At 45.3% G+C, this 16,868-nt stretch overlaps 1 protein-coding gene across 2 annotated transcripts in view; it reads right to left on the reverse strand.

Annotated features, from left to right (window-relative positions):
- The window catches only part of BLTP3A (bridge-like lipid transfer protein family member 3A), a 69,715-nt gene that overhangs the window by 37,558 nt on the left and 15,289 nt on the right, over nucleotides 1-16,868 (reverse strand). For both annotated transcript variants that reach the window (XM_051855732.3, XM_089334055.1), the window contains exons 2-4: nucleotides 4,619-4,781; nucleotides 4,489-4,527; nucleotides 3,974-4,065 (exon numbers count right to left, since the gene is read on the reverse strand). In XM_051855732.3, the coding sequence (XP_051711692.2) occupies nucleotides 3,974-4,065; nucleotides 4,489-4,527; nucleotides 4,619-4,781 (294 nt within the window). The remainder of the gene's footprint in view (nucleotides 1-3,973; nucleotides 4,066-4,488; nucleotides 4,528-4,618; nucleotides 4,782-16,868) is intronic.

Below are 16,868 nucleotides of genomic sequence, written 5' to 3' on the forward strand. Positions count from 1 at the left end.
CTTGGCTCCTGGCTTTGGATTAGCGCAGCAACAGCCATTGCAGCCATCTGGGGAGTGAACCAGCAGATAGAAGACCTCTCTCTCTGTCTCTACCTCTCTCTGTAACTCTTTCAAATAAATAGATCTTTAAAAAAGAAAAGGAACAGAGGGTCAGCATTGTGGCATAATAGGTAAAGCAGCTGACGCTGACATCCCATATCGGTGCTGGTTTGTGTCCCAGCTGCTCTACTTCTGTACCAGCTCTCTGCTAATGGCCTGGGAAAAGAAGCAGAGGATGGTCCAAGTGCTTTGGGCCCCTGCAACCTATGTGGGAGACCCAGAAGAATATTCTGGCTCTGGGCTTCGGCCTGGCCCACTGCTGGCTGTTGTGGCTATCCGGAGAATCAATCAGCAGATGGAAGAGCTCTCTGTCTCTGTCTCTCTCCCTTTCTCACTGTAATTCTGCCTTTTCTTAAGGAAAAGGAATAAAGAATATCTTTATACTCCTACGGGGTGATCTCCAGGACATACTCTTACATGAAAGAATTAATGTAGAGAAAGCATTTAAACCACGGTATGTTTTTTGTAAAGAAGCAGGTGGGGAGGCTGGCGCTGTGGTACAGTGGGTTAATGCCCTGGCCTGAAGCACCGGCATCCCATATGGGCGCCAGTTCGAGACCCGGCTGCTCCACTTCCTATTCAGCTCTCTGCTGTGGCCTGGGAATGCAGTAGAAGATGGCCCAAGTCCTTGAGCCCCTACACTTACATGGGAGACCAGGAAAAGGCACCTGGCTCCTGGCTTCGGATCAGTACAGCGCCAGCTGTCGCGGCCAATTGGGGAGTGAATAATCGGATGGAAGACCTCTCTCTCTCTCTCTGCCTCTCCTCTCTCTGTGTAATTCTGACTTTCAAATAAATAAATAAATAAATCTTTAAAAAAAAAAAAAGAAGCAGGTGGGGAGAATACAAATATGATACTTCTTTCAACCTTTTCGCAAAAGATTCATTTTACTAATTTGTAAGGCAGAGTTACAGCAGGGTGGGGTGGGTAATCAAGAGATCTTCCATCCACTCGTTCACTCCCCAAATGGCTGCAACAGTCAGGGCTGGACCAGGCTCAAGCCAGGAACTTGGAACTCCATCTGGTTCTCCCATGTGGGTGGCAGGGGACCAAATACTTGGGCCATCTTCTGCTGCTTTCCCAGATGCATCAGAAGTGGAGCAGCTGGGACTTAAACTGTCACTCAAATGGATTACAAGCAGCAGCTTAACCCATTCCATCCAGTCTCGGTACCGTCTTTGTAAAACTATATTATTTTATACAGTTAAAAATAAATTACGACAGGCATTTGATCTAGTGATTAAAATGCCACTTGGGTTGCACACAGCCCAGAATAGAGTGTCCTAGCTCTTCTCCCAATTCTAGCTTCCTGGTAATATACATACACACTGGGAGACAATAGGTGATGACTCAAGTGGTTGGGTCCCTGTCACCCATGTGGGAGATTCAGGTTGAGTTCCCAGCTCCGGGGTGTGATCATGGTCACTGTGAGAATTCTGAGAGTGATCCATCAGATGAGAGCTCACTCTACCTCTCAAAAATTAAAATAATTTAAAACAAACAAAGCTTTCTGTATATTTAATTGCTACTCACAACAGGAGTCACTGTGCACTTACCCACCATGTAGGATCTTTGTCCTTAATGTGTTGTACTATGAGAATTAATGGTAAAACTAATCTTCAATCAGTACTTTATACTTTGTGTGTCTGTGTGGTGTGAACTGTTGAAATCTTTACTCAGCATAGAGTTGATCTTCTGTATATAAAGATAACTAAAAATGAATCTTTATGAAGAATGGGATGGGAGAGGGAGTGGGAAATGGGATGGTTGTGGGTGGGAGGGAGGTTATGGGGGGAAAAGCCGCTATAATCCAAAAGTTGTATTTTCAAAATTTATATTTATTAAATAAAAGTTTAAAAAAATTGCCACTCAACCACATTAAAAATAATTTCAAGTACCTTTAAAATATTTTGACCATATACCCCTAATGTGATATAAGTTTAAAACACAAAAACACACGAAGTATCTACTGCATTAAATAGTCTTACTGATACTTAGAATATTGGTCTTGTTATTTTTTGAAACTATTATAGGGGCCAGCATTGTGGTGCAGCCAGTTAAACCGGCTCAAGTTCTGGCTGCTACACTTCTGGTCCAGGTCCCTGCCAACGTATCTGAGAAAAGCAACCAAAGATGGCCCAAGTTGTTAGGCCACTGCACCTATGTGGGAGACCCGGATGGATTTCCAGACTCCTGGCTTTAATCTGGCCCAGCCCTGGCCATTGCAGCCATTTGGGGACTGAACCAGCAGATGGAAGATCTCTCTCTCTCTCTCTCTCTCCTTCCCTCCTTCTCTCCCTCCCTCCCTCCTTCTCCCTGTATAACTCTGCCTTTCAAATAAACAAACCTTTTTAAAACAAAACAAACAAACAAATAAGAAGCAAGAAATACTGCAAATCATTTACTATGTTACTGTTGTTAGGCATCAAAATTCAGTGTGTATTTTTTTTTTTTTTTTTGACAGGCAGAGTGGACAGTGAGAGAGAGAGACAGAGAGGAAGGTCTTCCTTTTGCCGTTGGTTCACCCTCCAATGGCTGCCACGGCTGGCGCGCTGTGGCCGGCGCACCACGCTGATCCGAAGCCAGGAGCCACATACTTATCCTGGTCTCCCATGGGGTGCAGGGCCCAAGCACTTGGGCCATCCTCCACTGCACTCCTGGGGCCATAGCAGAGAGCTAGACTGGAAGAGGGGCAACCGGGACAGAATCCGGCGCCCCGACCGGGACTAGAACCTGGTGTGCCGGCGCCACAAGGCAGAGGATTAGCCTGTTGAGCCACGGCACAGGCCCAGTGTGTAAATTTTTAAAAATACAAATATTGAATCCAAAAAGTTAAGTCAAAAAAACCTCTTTCATTTGAGTTGAAAAATAGGGTATTATCATGATTTTTTTTTTTTTTTTTTGAAGATTTTATTTATTTATTTGAGAGGTAGAGTTACAGACAGTAAGAGAGAGAGACAGAGAGAAAGGTCTTCCGTCCCTTAGTTTATTCCCCAAATGGCTGCAACGGCCAGAGCTGCACCGATCCAAAGCCAGGAGCCACGTGCGTCCTCCCGGTCTCCCATGTAGGTGCAGGGGCCCAAGCACTTGGGCCGTCTCCTACTGCTTTCCCAGGCCACACCAGAGAGCTGGATTGGAATAGGAGCAGCCAGGACTAGAACCAGCAGCCATATAGGATGCCAGCTCCACAAGCGGAGGATTAACCCACTACACCACAGCACCAGCCCCTTTTCTCTTTCTTAAAGATACTTCTTTCCTAGGGGCCAGCGCTGTGGGACAGTGGGTTAACGCACTGGCCTGAAGCACCAGCATCCCTTATGGGTGCCGGTTCAAGTCCTGGCTGGTCTACTTCCAACCCAGCTCTCTGCTATGGCCTGGGAAAGCAGTAGAAGATGGTCCAAGTTCTTGGGCCCTTGCACCTGGGACAGAATCTGGCGCCCCGACTGGGACTAGAACCCGGTGTGCCGGCACCGCAGGCGGAAGATTAGCCTATTGAGCCGTGGCGCCGACCACGTGTGAACCTCTTTCTACCCACACTGTAAATATTGTAGAGGTAACTCAGGAAAATTTGTTATGAAATAGGTATTAGATTATATTAATGAATTCTTGTTATTTTCACTGAATGTAAAAGCAGTTTTCATTTTTTTCAAACCTTTAAAAGCATATGATCTGCAGACATTTACAGGTGGAATGGTATGGCACCTGAGATACATTGTCAGTATGCGCGCACAAACATAAACATACACACACACACCCATAGGGGTACATCACACTATTCTCTCCACTTTAGTATATGTTTGAAAATTCCTACAATAATTAATAGAGTCTGCAACAGTTCACATGTTGTAAATAACAGGACTCAAAGCAACTAACCTCTGTCCGGAAGCCAGGGCGATGGGAGACTGTCCATTGGGGGGCCGAGGCTCCTCACAGGTCTTCATCTCCACCTCTACCTTATCTAGACACTGAAATAAAAGCCATGCAAAGCTAAGTGTCTACACAAAAGCACGCACAATACAAAGGAAGACAGCACAGACTCTGACAATCACCCGATAGTCAACAGGAACTGTATTTCTAACTTCAATTCTGTCAGGATGCCAAGAGAAATGGGGGATGTCAAGGGATGGAATTTGGGCAGCCGAAATTGTTAGGTAACAAAAGTCCTGGGTCTTGTGCCTTGGTGCTAATTCCTACACCACACAGTGGTTCCTGAATAAGCCCAGACAAGGGTCACTCTGTTTCAGAGATGCTCACAGGGCCATAAAGAAGCATCCGCCAGTCCCAGCGGGGTCAGCACATCAGGATTCCTCCCCACCCCCTCTCTTATTTTTCAAAAGCCTGTACTGGACATCCCCATTTGATTACTTGCAACCAAAAAAGACCATTACCAAGCAAATTGGATGTGTCTTCAGCTTTGTCCACTGAATCTGAAAGAGGAAAGCAGAGACTCAGAGCTGTGGAGCTGTCCCTACAGAAGGCCAGCCAAAGAGCTCAGCAGCACTCTGACCCCAGTCTCACCCGGATGGAGGCCCTGTTGCAGTAGACCCGAGTGATGGCTAACCAGGTGGGCAGCTCCAGCACATTCTGCAGAACCTCTTCATCCAGCTCCAGGTTTGTCAGCTGACCTTCTCCTTTCAGGGTACTCAAGTTGATTTTGTCTGGGGAAAGATTCTTAGTGAACCTGAAAAGAAGGATGATAAAGAAGCTATTATTTCCATAGGAATCTGCTAAATAGGAATTAATAGTCAATGATATTTTTGAATTTGGAAAAAAAAAAGAAAGTTAAAAACACATGACAAGTAATGATCATGATCACACTGTCTTCATACAACGTAAGATGTTAGATGAGACCTATCATTCTACTTATGAGTCCCTGATTGAGTTCTGGGCTCCTGGCTTTGGCCTCGTCCATCTCCAGCTGTTGCAGCCATTTGGGAAGTGAACTAACAGATGGGAGCCTCTCTCTCTCTCTCTGCCTCTATAACTGTGCCTTTCAAATAAATAAATAAATCTTAAAAAAAAAAAAAAAAAGGCAGAGCAGCCAGATCTCGAACAAGACCCACATGGGATGCAGGCATCGTAGACAGCAGCTTAATCCGCTGTGCCACAATGCCAGCCCCAGAGGCTTTATTCTGAAACTCTATTATCTGCTGAAGATTGGTCCCACCAAAAGGGGGAAAAATATTTTTGGCCTCTTCCCTGCACACTTTTACTGATTTTAATTCCTTTTTAATGTTTCTTTGAAATAACATTTAATGAGTACATTTTATTCTCTGGACCAAAAAGAAAAGCTGTTTCTATAAGGGCTTCTTTGCCTCCAAAACAAGCTTGCTATGGTGGGAAAGCAGATCCTTCCTTTGCTGAAGGGAAGGCTACCATGAAATGGGAGTAGCTGCGAAAGAGGGGAAAGGCCTCTACACACTTGCTAATGACTAAAACCATAACAGGAAGTGAAGAAAGACAGCGTAGCCCCCAGGAACTCATGAACTATAATTCATAGGGAGAGAAAGGTAGACAGGGGCCAGCGCTGTGACATAGCGGGTAAAGCCAATGCCTGCAGTGCCAGCATCCTGCCGGTTTGAGTCCTGGCTGTTCCACTTCCGATCCAGCTCTCTGCTATGGCCTGGGGAAGCAGTGGAAGATGGCACAAGTGCTTGGGCCCCTGCACCCACATGGGAGACCTGGAAGAAGCTCTTGGCTCCTGGCTTCAGATTGGCACAGCTCCGCCCATTGCAGCTCATTGGAGAGTGAACCAGCAAATGGAAGCTCTCTCTCTGCCTCTCCTTCTAGCTCTATGTAACTCTGACTTTCAAATGAATAAATAAATCTTTAAAAAAAAAAAAAAAAGAAAAAAAGAAAAAAGAGGGGCCGACACCGTGGTTCACTTGGTTAATCCTCCACCTGCGGCACTGGCATCCCATATAGGCGCCGGATTCTAGTCCTGGTTGCTCTTCTTCCAGTCCAGCTCTCTGCTGTGGCCTAGGAAGGCAGTGGAGGATGGCCCAGGTGCTTGGGCCCTGCACCCACATCAGAGACCAGGAGGAATCACCTGGATCCTGGCTTCAGATCGACATAGCGCCGGCCATAGTGGCCATTTGGGGGGTGAACCAACGGCAAAGGAAGACCTTTCTCTCTGTCTCTCTCTCACTGTCCACTCTGCCTGTCAAAAAATAACAATTTAAAAAAAATTTAAAAAAATAAATAAAATTTAAAAAAAAAAGAAGTATTAGTCTTGGGGTAGCAGGAAAAGCCACTGCCTGCAATGCCAGCACACCACATGGCTACCAGTTGGTGTCCTGGCTGCTCCACTTCCCATCCAGCTCCCTTACCCTCCACATGGCAGATAGGAGGAAGCTCCTGGCTCCTGGCTTTGGCCTGACCCAGCACTGGCCCTTGTGAACATCTGGGTAGTGAACAAGCAAATTAAAGATCTCAGTCTCTCTCTCTTTCTCTAGTTCTTTAAAAAAAAAAAAAAACTTAAAAAATACTATTCTTAACAAGAACTTTTTAACAGGCATATTAGCCTTGAAGACTGTCTCACCTTCTCTGCCTCAGCAACTGAGATTCTTTGGGGTGGGGAGGTGCACTGGGATGGGAGTGAGGCTCCCGCTTTTGGGGTGGGGAGGTGCACTGGGATGGGAGGATCAGGATGAGAACCACTAAAATAAAAAGCTGCTCTTCCTAGGATTAAAGACCATTTCAAAGAAAAGAAACTGATGGACCAGCACTGTGGCGCAGTGGGCTAGGCCTCTGCCTGAGGCACTGCCAGCCCATATGGGCAATGGTTTGTGTCCCAGCTGCTCCACTTTTTTTTTTTTTTTTTTTTGACAGGCAGAGTTAGACAGTCAGAGAGAGACAGAAAGAAAGGTCTTCCTTTTTCCCTTGGTTCACCCACCAAGTGGCCGCTATGGCCGGCGCGCTGTACCGATCTGAAGCCAGGAGCCAGGTGCTTCTCCTGGTCTCCCATGCGGGTGCAAGGCCCAAAGACCTGGGCCATCCTCCACTGCACTCCCTGGCCATAGCAGAGAGCTGGACTGGAAGAGGAGCAACCGGGACAGAATCTGGCGCCCCGACCGGGACTAGAACCCGGGGTGCCGGCGCCGCAGGCGGAGGATTAGCCTAGTGAGCCATGGCACCAGCTGATCCACTTCTGATCCAGCTCTCTGCTATGGCCTGGGAAAGCAGTTGAAGATGGCCCAAGTGCTTGGGCCCCTACACTTGGGATCTGGGCAGCTCCCACCATCCCAGTCATCTGGGAAGTGAACCAAAAGATGGAAGATCTCTCTCTCTCTCTCTCTCTCTCTCTTTGCCTCTACCTTTGTAACCCCCCATTTCAAGTAAATAAATACAAATCTTAAAAAAAAAAAAACTGACAACCTCTCTGAAAAGAGAGGAACACACTTGAGATAAAATAAAACATAAAAAGAGTCAACAATAAGCTACACTGCTTCTTAGCATTGAAGTTGCAGAGTGATTATAGCAAATAGTTACCACATAATAGAATTTCTAGACTTTTCTTTGTGAAATCTAACTCCGTTTACAGTTCTATATAAAACAAATGACATTTCGCAAGCTTTAAGAAACATCTATGAGATTTTGTCACAATTCATCCTAACCTGCACAGTATTTAGGGCAGTGTCTCAAACTATAGTCCACTAATCAGATGGATCTGAATCACTTAGGTGATATTAAAATGTAGTCATACTGGGCCACATCCCCAAATATGTTGTCAACAACACTAATATATAGGAACAACCAGAAATGTACAAAACCCAGAACAATCTGTCTTCTCACCCAAAGTGAATCAGGCCCCAAATGAAAAGTGATCACTCAAATTTCCAGGTAAGAGACTGGAGGAACATGAAGAAAAGAGGTATAGGTGAATAACCAAGTGAGAGAATAAACTGCATTTTTTATATAATTTTGACTATCAGAGGAGAAAAATCTCTCTATAGAGATTACCTGTTTCAGTCTCTACCTATACATACCTTCCTCTTAACTTTTTCCCATTTTTACTCTACCTGGACACACAAGAAGGCTGACTAAACTTGGTGACAGAACAATGACTTAAAATAATTGTATGTGGGATATGGGGCCAGCACTGTGGCGTAGCAGGTAAAGCCATTGCCTGCTGTGCCTGCATCCCATATGGGCACCAGTTCGAGTTCCTGCTGCTCCACTTCCGATCCAGCTCTCTGTTAAAGCCTGGAAAAGCAGTAGAAGATGGCCCAAGTCCTTGAGCTCCTGCACCCACGTGGGAGACCCGGAAGAAGCTCCTGGCTCCTGGCTTCGGATTGGCGCAGTTCCAGTTGCTGCGGCCAACGTAGTAGTAAATCAGCGGATGGAAGACCTCTCTCTCTGCCTCTCCTTCTCTCTCTGTGTAACTCTAACTTTCAAGTAAATCAATAAATCTTTTTTTTTGTTGTTCTGAATTTCTTTTTTATTTTTTTTCAACTTTTATTTAATAAATATTTATTTCCAAAACACAACTTTCGGATTATAGCGGCTTTCCCCCCCATAACCTCCCTCCCACCCGCAACCATCCCATCTCCCACGTCCTCTCCCATCCCATTCTTCATCAAGATTCATTTTCAATTATCTTTATATACAGAATATCAACTTAGTATATACTAAGTAAAGATTTCAACAGACTGCACCCCCACAGACACAAAAAGTATAGAGTACTGCTTGAGTAGTAGTTTTACCATGAATTCGCATAGTACAACACATTAAGGACAGAGATCCTACATGGGGAGTAGGTGCACAGTGACTCCCATTGTTGATTTAACAATTGACACTCTTATTTATGCCGTCAGTAATCACCTAAGGCTCTTGTCATTAGCTGCCAAGGCTATGGAAGCCTCTTGAGTTCACAAACTCCGATCTTATTTAGACAAAGTCATAGTCAAAGTGGAAGTTCTCTCCTCCCTTCAGAGAAAGGCACCTCCTTCTTTGATGGCCCGTTCTTTCCACTGAGATCTCACAGAGATCTTTCTTTCTTTTTTTTTTTTTTTCAAATTTTACCTTTATTGAAATACACTTTCCATACATAAAGTTCACTGGTTTTAAACATAGCTGCTGACTTTTTTTTTTTTTTTGGCCACAGTGTCTTGGCTTTCCATGCCTGCGAAACTCTCATGGGCATAAATAAATCTTTTAAAAATAATAATCATAATTGTATGTCAGGCTGGCACTGTGGCACAGCAGGTTAAAGACATATGGGTGCAGGTTCGAGTCTGGCTGCTCCACTTCTGATCCAGCTCCCTGCTAATGAGCCTGGGAAAGCATCAGAGGATGGCCCAAGTGTTTGGGCCCTTGTACTCCCGTAGGAGACCCAGAGGAAGCTCCTGACTTCTGGCTTCAGATCAGCTCAGCTCCAGCTGTCCCAGCCATGTGGGGAGTGAACCAACAGATGGAAGACCTCTCTTTCTCTTTCTCTCTCTCTCCCTCTCTCTGTAACTCTTTCAAATAAATAAACCTTTAAGGCCGGCACCGCGGTTCATTAGGCTAATCCTCTGCCTGCGGCACGGGCACACTGGGTTCTAGTCCCGGTCGGGGTGCCGGATTCTGTCCCGGTTGCCCCTCTTCTAGGCCAGCTCTCTGCTATGGCCCAGGAGTGCAGTAGAGGATGGCCCAAGTGCTTGGGCCCTGCACCCGCATGGGAGACCAGGAGAAGCACCTGGCTCCTGGCTTCAGATCAGCGCAGTGCGCCGGCCACAGCACGCCGGCTGTGGCAGCTATTGGAGGGTGAACCAACGGCAAAAGGAAGACCTTCCTCTCTGTCTCTCTCTCTCACTGTCCACTCTGCCTGTCAAAAATAAATAAATAAGCCTTTAAAAAAAAAGTATGTATTTTTACCCTATAGGCTGAACCAGATCAATATCCTTTGATTAGCTAAGAAAACATCATTTTCAAAACATAATTTATTTTGTATAACATAAGTGGAAAAAAGCCTCATCCTGTGACCTGGACTAGCAGAACCAAACTACTTATGATAACAATGACATTCTACTTTGCACCAGGGACTGAATGAAGGCTCTTACTAACATTATCTCAATGAATCTTTGTAACAATCCACAGCAGATGTAAATTATCAGCCCCACTCTAGAGAGAAAGAGCATAAGATTCAGATGTGAAGTAACTGGCCCCAGGTAACAGGATAAGAGAAGGCAGAAGCAGACATGGAGCCGGGTCTGCTCACTTTCACTCATACTGTCGTCTTTCTCTTGATATTATGGACAATTCCTGCAAAACACACCTGGCACAGAATAAATTTATAAGCTATTTCGAAATGGTTAGAGAACATCCTTTCCCTTTTTATAATCTGATTAATCTGTATAAGAATAAAAAATCGCCGGTGCCACGGCTCACTAGGCTAATCCTCCGCCTTGCAGCACCGGCACACCAGGTTCTAGTCCCGGTCGGGGCGCCGGATTCTGTCCCGGTTGCCCCTCTTCCAGGCCAGCTCTCTGCTGTGGCCAGGGAGTGCAGTGGAGGATGGCCCAAGTGCTTGGGCCCTGCACCCGCATGGGAGACCAGGATAAGTACCTGGCTCCTGCTATCGGATCAGCGCGGTGCGCCGGCCACAGCGCACCGGCCACGGCGGCCATTGGAGGGTGAACCAACGGCAAAGGAAGACACCTTTCACTCTGTCTCTCTCTCTCACTGTCCACTCTGCCTGTCCAAAAAAAAAAAAAAAAAAAGAATAAAAAATCTAAATTTGGGGGCAGGGGCTGAAATGACAATGTACAATAAAAAACCTTTTGACAATTCAGCAACTCAATCAGATTAACTTGTTACTAGTCTAGCGGTGACCCCTAGTCACCATAGAGTCTATGATGGTAAGAAGTAGTCAACCAAAGCTGAATATTGCTCAACAACCAAGAATCCTTCTAGTACATGCTCAGAACTGCTGCCCGTGCAAGTCTGTCTGCCAGACCACCAAGGGCACTTCTCTCCTGAGAGAAATGGTACAAATCTGCTTTTTCATTTGTCAATTACTTTCCTGGTTCAAGAAAATTGGATACTACCTTATTAGCGTCTCAAAAAAGGCAGTGAGAACTCTTTACCCGATTCTGCCTGCATCATACAGCAACAGTGGTAGGTTTGTGGAGGTTTGATGGGCCACGGAAACCACTGCTGTGAGAACCACACGAGGCCCAAGTGTCAGTTCTCTCAATCCCTGCTCCTAAGCAGGGAGCAACAGCTCAAGCTCCGCATCCATACTGGAGTACAGTGAGGTTACACTGCAGCAATGCGACGATGAAACCAACTATTCCAAGTCACCTTCAACAGTCTTCAATCCAGGAGCAGCAAATGGATAGTGAATTCTTGAAAATAATCTTGCGTACCTTTTCCTATACCTCACAGTCCTCTAAGCATAAACTGTATCTGGCATTTGTGTTCCCAATCAAGGACGATACTATTCAGTCCAAGGGTGGCTAAAAAGGCTAATGGCAGCCTGCTATTTATTCCACTTCAAAAATGTGGGAAAACATTTTCTGCCCATCTGTTACTGTTACAGAGCGTAGATGCTAAGATGAAATCAAGTTGGAAAAACAGATTTTGATCCAGTTTCATTTGTGCCAGGGGATTGCAATCTGCCAAAGAGATGACAGAGAAAGGCTCTCAGACATCATCAAGAAAATGTTCCTGTTTTGGGAACTGAGAAAGATTTGAAGATTCTCAGAATTTCAAAGCTAGAAGGGATCCTAAATAATCACTTGGACCACATCTATAATTTGCAAATGAGTAAAACAAATGGTCAAAGGCTAAATGATTTGCCCCAGAGTCACAGTAAGGCAGTGGTATAAATAAGTGTCAGAAACAGGACTTACCCCAGAATTCATTCAACTCTCCCACTAATTCAGTACCTTCGTTACTAATGGGGCAAGTTACAATACTCATCCTGCTCCAGGTCCCATAGAAACTGAACTCTTGGGGCAGGCATTTGGCACAGCAGTTAAGAAGCTGTTTGGTGGGGCTGGCGCCGTGGTTCACTTGGTTAATCCTCCGCCTGTGGCGCCGGCATCCCATATGGGCACTGGGTTCTAGTCCTGGTTGCTCCTCCTCCTGTCTAGCTCTCTGCTGTGGCCTGGGAAGGCAGTGGAGGATGGCGCAAGTGCTTGGGCCTTGCACCCGCATGGGAGACCAGGAGGAAGCACCTGGCTCCTGGCTTCAGATCGGCGCAGCTCTGGCCGTAGCAGCCATTTGGGGAGTGAATCAATGGAAGGAAGACCTTTCTCTGTCTCTCTGTCTCACTGTCTAACTCTATCTGTCAAAAAAAAAAAAAAAAAGCAGCAGCAGCTGTTTGGGACACCAGCACTCCATGTCAGAGTGCCTGGTTCAAGTCCCTGTTTAAGTCTCCTCCACTTCTAATCCAACTTCCTGCTAATGCACACCTTGGGAGGCAGCAGATGATGGTTCAAGTACCACTCATGTGGTAGACCCAGATGGAGAAGGGCTTTTCAGTCTGGCCCAGCCCTAGTTGTTGCAGGCATTTGGGGGAATGAACCAGTGGACAGAAGATTGCTTGTCTGGCTCTGAGTCTCTACTTTTCAAGAAAAAAAAAAAAAGAAGAAGAAAAGAAAGAGAAAGACATTAAACTTCCTTAGGAGAAAATTTTTTTAAAAAATCTCTATAAATACAATTTGCTCTCTTCACTATCTTTTCCACTGATTAAATGATGGCAGCCTAGGCCTTGGTTCCTAAACTGCTTACATAAATCTGCATCAAAGTACTTTCACTGCTCAGCTACACCACCAACTTGTCTTTTAACAGGATACAACACAGCTCTGAAGCAGCTGGCTTAGACAGCAGGTTCCCCTGAATCATCCAAATAAAACAGAGCAATCACGAACATGGCAGTGCTATTTATCTCAGATAACCTGATGGAATGCGTCTATCTTAGAGGTTTGCCATAATATATTTTATACTCCAAACTTTGATATATAGATTAGGCGCCTTTCTTAGAGAAAATTTTCTTTCCTCCAGATTCTTGTTGTTTACAACGTTGGGTGTTTTAACTGTCATGTTATTTAAGGTGTAGTTTATAAACAATGGCTTATTTCTGAACTTTCTATTTTGTTCATCTGAGATATATATATGTATATATACACGTCTATGTATATATGTTGTTCATCTGAGATATATATACACACACGCACACACACATACACTTATGTCAATATCACAGTCTTTATTATGGTAGCTTCATTTTTAGTGTTGAAGGTAGATAGCTTATCCTTTCATTTCGTTCATTTTCAAGATTAATATGTTCAAGTCCCATCTGCTCTACTTCTAATCCAGTTCCCTGCTAAGTGCCTGGGAAAGTAGCCAAAGATGGCCAACCTGCTTGGGCCCCTGTACCCATGAGGGACACCTGAAAGAAGCTCCTGGCTGCAGACCAGCCCAGTCCCAGCCATTGCAGCCATTTGAAGAGTGAACCAGAAGATGGAAGGTCTGTCTGTCTCTCTCTCTCTCTCTCTCTGTTAATACTGCCTTTTAAATACATAAATAAATCTTTTTAAAAATAAAAACAAATTTAAAAAGAATTGGAAATAAAACTGTAAAAGATTATCTTATGCCGGCGCCACGGCTCAATAGGCTAATCCTTCGCCTTGTGGTGCCAGCACACCGCGTTCTAGTCCCAGTCGGGGCGCCGGATTCTGTCCCGGTTGCCCCTCTTCCAGGCCAGCTCTCTGCTGTGGCCCGGGAGTGCAGTGGAGGATGGCCCAAGTCCTTGGGCTCTGCACCCGCATGGGAGACCAGGAGAAGCACCTGGCTCCTGGCTTCAGATCAGCGCGGTGCGCCGGCCGCAGCGCGCTGGCCGCAGTGGCCATTGGAGGGTGAACCAACGGTAAAGGAAGATCTTTCTCTCTGTCTCTCTCTCTCACTGTCCACTCTGCCTGTCAAAAAATAAAAATAAAAAAAAGATGATCTTGTTTACATAGAAAATCCTAAGGAAGCCACAAAACAACTACTAGAGCCAATACCTAAATTTATGATTGCGGGATACAAGTCAAGTATAAAAATACCACTTTTGCTGCTATTTTCTAGCAGCAAACAAATAGAAATGTTTATAATAGTGTAAAAAGAAAATATGAAGAAACAAATTTAAGAAATGGAATATAGTAAAAACTACAAAACATTACTGGGACAGCAGTTAAAGATTACCTAAGTAAATATGCCATACCTTGAGTATATACCATATTCAAGAACAGGATGACTCCTTATTGTTAGTATGTCAAATTTACCTAAATTGAGGTATAGATTCAATGTAATCCCAATGAGAATTTCAGCAGATTTTGTTTTTGAAGATTCATTTTATTTATTTGAGAGGCAGAGTTAGAGAGAGAGAGAGAGAGAGACAGAGGGAGAGACCTTTCATCCACTGGTTCACTCCCCAAGTGGCCACAATGGCCAGAGCTGGACCAGTCTGAAGCCAGGTGCCAGGAGCTTCTTCTAGGTCTCCTATATGGGTTCAGGGGCCCAAGGACTTAGGCTGTCCTCCACTACTGTCCCAGGCACATTAGCAAGGAGCTGGATTGGAAGCGGAGCAGCCGGGACTCCAACCAGTATCCATATGGGATGCCAGCACTTCAGACAGCAGCTTAACCCACTGCACCACAGTGCTGACCTCTCAGATTTTTTAAATGATTTATTTATTTGAAAACAGAGTGACAGAGAGAGGGGGAAAGACAGAGACAGAGATCTTCTATCTGCTGGTTCCTACCCCAAGTGTTGGGAACAGCCAGGGCTTAGCCGGGCCAAAGTCAGGAGCCTGGAATTACAGCAGTGTCTCCCATGTGTGTGGCAGGGTTCAGGCACTTGGGCCATCTTCTGATGTCTTCCCAGGCACATTAGCAGGGAGTAGGATCATAAGCAGCTGGACTCCAGCGGGTGCTCACATGGGAGGCCAGCATTGCAGGAAGTGGCTTAGCCCATTGTGCCATGACACCAGCCCCTCTGTAGCATTTTTTTTTTTAAAGATTTATTTATTTGAAAGCGTTACACAGAGAGAGAAGGAGAGGCAGAGAGAGAGAGAGAGAGAGAGAGAGAGAGAGAGAGAGAGAGGAAGAGGAGAGAGAGAGAAAGAGAAAGAGAGAGAGAGAGGTCTTCCATCTGCTGGTTCACTCCTCAAATGACCACAAAGGCCAGAGCTGTGCTGATCCAAAGCCTGGAGCCAGGAGTTTGTTCCAGGTCTCCCACATGGGTGCAGGGGCCCAAAGACTTGGGCCATTGTCTACTGCTTTCCCAGGTCATAGCAGAGAGCTGGATCAGAAGTGGAACAGCTGGACTTGAACCAGCACGCATATGGGATGCCAGGCAGCGGCTTTACCCTCTACGCCACAGCACTGGCCCCTCTGTAACTTTTTTTTTTTTTTTTTTAAAAAGATTTATTTCTTTATTTGAGAGGCAGAGTTATAGACGGAGAAAGGGAGAGACAGAGAGCAAGGTCTTCTATCTGCTAGTTCACCCTCTAAATGGCCCCAACAGCCTGAGCTGGGCCAATCTGAAGCCAGGAGTCAGGATCATCTTCCTGGTTTCCCATGCAGGTGCAGGGGCCCAAGCACTCGGGCCATCTTCTACTACTTTCCCAGGCCATAAGCAGAGAGCTGCATCAAAAGAGGAGCAACCAGGATACACACTGGTGCTCATATGGGATGCCAGTGTGGCAGACAGAGGCTTAAGCTACTATACCACAGCGCTGGCCCCAGCATAATCTTTTTCTACTAGATTTCATGTACTCCCCAAAAGGTAACCATGATATGAGTAACCAAAAACACATATGACCAGATGTGCACAAATGCACCCTCTCAGAGCAGCAAAACAGATGAGGAATATCTTGTTCTGCTGGTGATGTGATTATAAAAATTAAAATGCAGAGGTATAAAAATGAGTTTCTACTATACAGAAGTAATTCTATAGATAGATGTTTAAAATGCAATAACTCCACATATACTCTTCTAAGATTGCTTTCATTTTTAATTAACACTGTATCTTGGTCATTTTATATTGTCAACTTTTTAATACTTACTAATAATTTTTAATTATTACTTTTTAATTTTTAATTTTTAATACTTACTAATAATTAGAAAGTCATATACAAACTATATCCCTATATGTATGCACTGTAATTTTTTTTTTTTTTTTTTTTTTTTTTTTTTTGACAGGCAGAGTGGACAGTGAGAGAGAGACAGAGAGAAAGGTCTTCCTTTGCCGTTGGTTCACCCTCCAATGGCCGCCGCGGTTGGCGCGCTGCGGCCGGCGCACCGCGCTGATCCGATGGCAGGAGCCAGGAGCCAGGTGCTTTTTCCTGGTCTCCCATGGGGTGCAGGGCCCAAGCACCTGGGCCATCCTCCACTGCACTCCCTGGCCACAGCAGAGGGCTGGCCTGGAAGAGGGGCAACCGGGACAGAATCCGGCGCCCCGACCGGGACTAGAACCCGGTGTGCCGGCGCCGCTAGGCGGAGGATTAGCCTAGTGAGCCGCGGCGCCGGCCTGCACTGTAATTTAATAATATCCCAAGTAATTTCTCCTTTACAATGATTTCATAAGTACAACTAAATAATCTCACAGGTTTTCTTACTTGTTTTTCTACAGAACACATTTACAGAAGTGGAATTTTACATTTTACCAAATGCTCCCAGATCTCCCTTTACAGACATGATTGATACTGGTTTACATTCTCAGCAACTATTACTGACTGCCTACCCTTGAGAGCTCAACAATCCATGGCTGCACAGCTTGGGACCAATCTACAGAA

The sequence above is a fragment of the Oryctolagus cuniculus genome, chromosome 5 (assembly GCF_051225735.1).
Source record: "Oryctolagus cuniculus isolate XC-2025 breed Fujian yellow rabbit chromosome 5, ASM5122573v1, whole genome shotgun sequence".
In the NCBI taxonomy this organism is placed as follows: Eukaryota; Metazoa; Chordata; class Mammalia; order Lagomorpha; family Leporidae; genus Oryctolagus; species Oryctolagus cuniculus.